Source organism: Hyperoodon ampullatus, assembly GCF_949752795.1.
Source record: "Hyperoodon ampullatus genome assembly, chromosome: 5".
NCBI lineage: Eukaryota > Metazoa > Chordata > Mammalia > Artiodactyla > Ziphiidae > Hyperoodon > Hyperoodon ampullatus.
In genome coordinates, this window is record NC_136918.1 from 103,466,798 (window position 1) to 103,471,652 (window position 4,855).

The 4,855-nt window shown below is 39.4% G+C and overlaps 1 protein-coding gene across 1 annotated transcript; it reads right to left on the reverse strand.

The window, feature by feature from the left end:
* Positions 1-2,376: 2,376 nt before the first annotated feature.
* Positions 2,377-3,981, reverse strand: LOC307052975 (serine/arginine-rich splicing factor 11-like). Its single transcript, XM_079704157.1, has one exon. The coding sequence runs from the start codon at positions 3,964-3,966 to the stop codon at positions 2,521-2,523; it is 1,446 nt and encodes a 481-aa protein (XP_079560283.1). The 5' UTR covers positions 3,967-3,981; the 3' UTR covers positions 2,377-2,520.
* Between the last annotated feature and the right edge of the window lie 874 nt (positions 3,982-4,855).

The window sequence follows — 4,855 nt, forward strand, 5'->3', positions numbered from 1 at the left end:
AATAGCCACATCTGGCATCATCTTTCCAACTGGATGAAGCATTGAAGCATCAAAGGCAAACTACATACTTAAGAAATGCAATTCATACACTGTGTCCCCTCTCTATTCATCATATAGCTCATCAGCACTCATGATTTCACCACAGGAATGTACAAGTTCATTGGCCCAAGCAGCTACTGAGGTGAGTTTATATGTGAGAAAATATCTCATGTGCTCCAGATGAGGAAGCTTGGATTTGTGTTTTGTGTGTGATAACCATCCTCTTAACAGCTTCTTTCTATGGCGTTGCATGGTGTTAGCTAGATTTATCTCCTGATAACTAAACAGAGTAAAACAGAAGTTTTATGATCCTGGCATTAGCAGCCAAAAGCTCTTGCAGTTAGTCCCTACAGATTATCCTGTAAATATCTGGAGAATTAAAAACAATAATAACAATAAATACCCTGTTAGGTAAACTATATACCCACGGAATGGTTAAATTAGAAAGGATGCTGGCTAGACATAAAATTAGCCAAACCAACTCCAACAATAGGCAGAACCGCCCCCCCAAAATTTTCCCTCATATTTAGCATCCAAAATACTATTAATATTGTGAGTCAAGTTTTCTGCAAAACAAAATATTCTTCTCTTGCAGAAAGAAAACCTCTTTAAGAAACCACTACAACAAAGTTTCTTAATACATTCACTGGTCATATTGTAGTCAGTTAAGAATGGTGTGCTACTTCCCATAGGTTTTGGGTCACCACATTTTTGTTGTCATTTGTCTCTAGGTATTTTTCGATTTCCTCTTTGATTTCTTCAGTGATCTCTTTGTTATTTAGTAGCATATTGTTTGGCCTCCATGTGTTTGTGTTTTTTATAGCTTTTTTCCTGTAACTGATTTCTAATCTCATAGCGTTGTGGTCAGAAAAGATGTTTGATATGATTTCAATGTTCTTAAATTTTCTGAGACTTGATCTGTGACCCAAGACGTGATCTATCCTGGAGAATGTTCCGTATGCACTTGAGAAGAAAGTGTAATCTGCTGTTTTTGGATGGAATGTCCTATAAATATCAATTAAATCTATCTGGTCTATTGTGTCATTTAAAGCTTGTGTTTCCTTATTAATTTTCTGTCTAGATGATCTGTCCATTGGTGTAAGTGAGGCGTTAAAGTCCCCCACTATTATTGTGTTACTGTCGACTTCTCCTTTTATAGCTTTTAGCATTTGCCTTATATATTGAGGTGCTCCTATGTTGGGTGCATATATATTTATAACTGTTATATCTTCTTCTTAGATTGACACCTTGATCATTATGTAGTGTCCTTCCTTGTTTCTTATAACATTCTTTTTTTTTTTAAGTTTAAGGGTTTTATTATCAAAGTCTTGTAAAACAATTTCAGAAACTGTACATCAACATGGCACAGACTGTAGCCTACTTTTGTTTTACTGCACAAAAGTGAAACTCCTGTAAGAAAACAGTTGCCTAACTACTTTGCATTTAACATGGAATCACTGTGTGCATAAGATTACTACTGCAGTAACAGTAACACAAAGTTTACTGGTTTTATACAACTTGAGATCAAATAAAAAGTACATTATCAAGTAGATCTGTCTTATTTTTAAAAGCATATGAAGGTCAATTTAAAATGCACTATCCCCCTTTTCCAACAATGAGATTAAAACAAATAAAAGAGTGGACAATTGAAAATCAGGACAAGAGATAACTTTCTTTTACAGATGGACTTCAGGATAGGCAGATAAATTTCACTGATGTAGATGTTCAATAAATTATTTTAGGAAAAAAAATTCCCAAACACCTTATGAAAAAGTATACAACTCTACTTCAAAATATGCTATTTACTTACTGCCAAAGACAGTTTCATTTGAAATCTTGTTTCTGTAATTAAAGCCTAATTATAGCCATCAAAAAAGGTTAGTGCATATATAACCCTTCAAAGTTAAACAAAAGCCACAAAAATTTAGCCACAAGGCTTAAAGGATTATCTATTTCAAATGCTCATTTCCAGATGTAACTATAAGAATGTTAATTTGTCATGTCAACAAACAAGACCATAAGTAGATCCATCATGTTGGAGGATTTGAATGACATTTAGAATATTCCTGCCACAATTAACATGCAATCAGTGCATTCCCTACATGGCTCTATTACGGCAATGAATCAAATTCTAGCAATACTATAAGTGAACTTAATAAAGGAGATCATACAACATAAACAATCCATGCCTCCTGTAGACGCATGCAGCTTTTCATTTTTGTTATGAAGCAGCACCAGAATAGTAAAACTGCTTGTTTACTCAATCAGATTTCAACCTGTCAAGAACTGGTTACCCATATATCATTTTTCTAAAAGCTTTTGGATGTAAATAACTAATATCAACATCAAGAGCTTTATAACCATTTATGACTCAGAGCTGTATACATCTAGATTTGAGATGAACAAATACAGCATTAAGAAATCACACAGAGGAATGACACTGATGCACGTATACAGTTGGGATTCCCACAGAGGCAATATTCAGTCACTCATATCCATGTCTTCTTCATGATGATCATCGCCATTCACTTTGGATTCTCTTAGTGAATCACCAGTTCCCTTTTCCACAGAACACTCTTTTGCTTTAGGAGAAGCTGCCTCTGTCAGTTTCTTCTCCTCTTTCTTCTCTTTCTCGCTGTCATACCCCTGCTCCTCTTCATCATAGTCCCGTGTAACTTTTACATCTTTATCACTCTCTGATTTTCTTTCCCGTTCCTTTTCCTTATCTTTACTTTTCTTCTTCTTGCTTGTGGATCGTTCTCTTTCATCTCTGCTTCTTTCTTTGTCTTTATCTTTCTTCTTCTCCTTTTTATGTCTCCTAGGGGATGGTGAACGAGACAATTTTCTTTTGGGAGACCTAGGCTTTTTAGGAGATCTTGTGCCACTTCTGCTTCTTCGTCGTCGTCTCTCTCTGCTAGCACTTCTGGAACGTCTGGCTGTGCTGTAACTTTTTGGTGGTGTTTTGGAACGTTTCTTTTCTTTGTCTTCTTTCTTTTTGTCTCTGTTTTTTGATGTGCTCCTTGACCTTCTACCCCTCTCTCTGGAATGAGATCTTCTCCGTCTTGGACTTTTGGATCGTCGTCTACTCCTTGACTTAGAATGTGATCGCCTTCTTGATCTGCTTCTTGACCGCCTGTGCCTAGAAGATGAGGGAGTCCTCCTCCTCCTAGAACATGATCTTGACCTCGAGTGCCTTCGTTTTTCTTCTTTCTTATCTGGTTCTATAGCAGCAGAAATTAGGGACTGTGCTTCTCGTACTCTCTTCATGGCTTCCTCTATTTCTTTACTAGAGGTATCTGATTTCAGACTTGGTGAAACAAGACCAGCAGCTACATGATTCAACTTGGGATCAACAGTACTCATAAGTTTCAGCAACTGATCTGCTGCAAGAGACTGAGAGTTCAAGTTTGCTCCAGGAAGCCCAAGTGCAGCAAGGGCAGGATCAAGAGTAGGAGCTCCCAAAGCAGCCAGTGGAACAGCGCCAATCTGGGTAAGTGGGTTAGGAGTAGGCAGGAGTCCACCACCAGGCAGAAGACCTGCCACTGCGTTAGCTGGTGCCAACAGAGACAAAGCCTTAGTCTCATCAGGAATAACTCCTTCTGCATATGGTACGACTATCAAAGCTCTGTCAATGAATACAGTATTTGTCAGATGCTGTGCCACAACTGCTGAGTCCGGATCATGGAACTTAACAAAGCAGACTCGGGATGAGACTGGCAAAGGCGAATCATCAGGCGGGAAGAGGCGCAGTTCGTCGATCTTCCCTAGGAAACCGAAGACGGTCCGCATCTGCTCAGAGCTAGCGCTCGGGGAGACATTAGTCACCTGGATTACCTCGGTGCCGCCGCCTCCGCCGCCACCGCCGCCCCCCGGCCCGCCGCTGGGGCCCGGGCCCGCAGTGCTGGGGACGATGGTAGTGTTGCTCATGGTGCTGCTCGCGTACTCGCTCTTGAGCGAAGTAATTTCCAAGACACAAGGCCGACACTGGCAACGGGAAGGGCCCCTCGTTCCTCCTGCCCCAGACGCTGGCGGTGACGACATCCGAGCCGCGCCGCCAAGAGCGAAGGCCCGGCGCACGGAGCGCGCGCTCCCGACAGGGGCAACATTCTTTATTTTAAAGTCTATTCTATCTAACATGAGTATTGCTACTCTAGCTTTCTTTTGATTTCCATTTGCATGGAATATCTTTTTCTATCCCCTCACTTTCAGGCTGTATGTATCCCTAGGTCTGAAGTAGGTCTCTGGTAGACAGAATATATACGGGTCTTGTTTTTGTATCCATTCAGCCAGTCTGTGTCTTTTGGTTGGAGCATTTAATGCATTCACATTTAAGGTAATTATTGATATTAACACATATATGTGGAATCTAGAAAAATAGTACATATGAACCAGTTTTCAAGGCAGAAATAGTGACACAGACATAGAGAACAAACATATGGACACCAAGGGAAGAAAGGGGAGGTGGGGTGAATTGGGAGATTGGGACTGACATATATACACTAATATGTATAAAATGTATAACTAATGAAACCTGCTGTATAGCACAGGGAACTCCACTTCGCTGTACGGTAGAAACTAACACAACATTGTGGAACAACTATACTCCAATTAAAAAAAAAAAAGAAATGTAAGAGACATAGCAACCAATTACAATGTATGGACCTTATTTGCATCCTGATTCAAATAAGCAAACAGGAAAAAATGACATTTATGAGACAACTGAAAATTTATACATGAATGAATATTTGGTTATAATTAAAGACATTAACTTGGATATAAAAAAAAGAATGTTGTGCTATGTATGTTTTCCTTCTTT

Coding starts and splice junctions, on each gene's coding strand:
- LOC307052975 (XM_079704157.1), bottom strand. CDS start 3,966: ATGAGCAACACTACCATCGTCCCCAGCACTGCGGGCCCGGGCCCCAGC.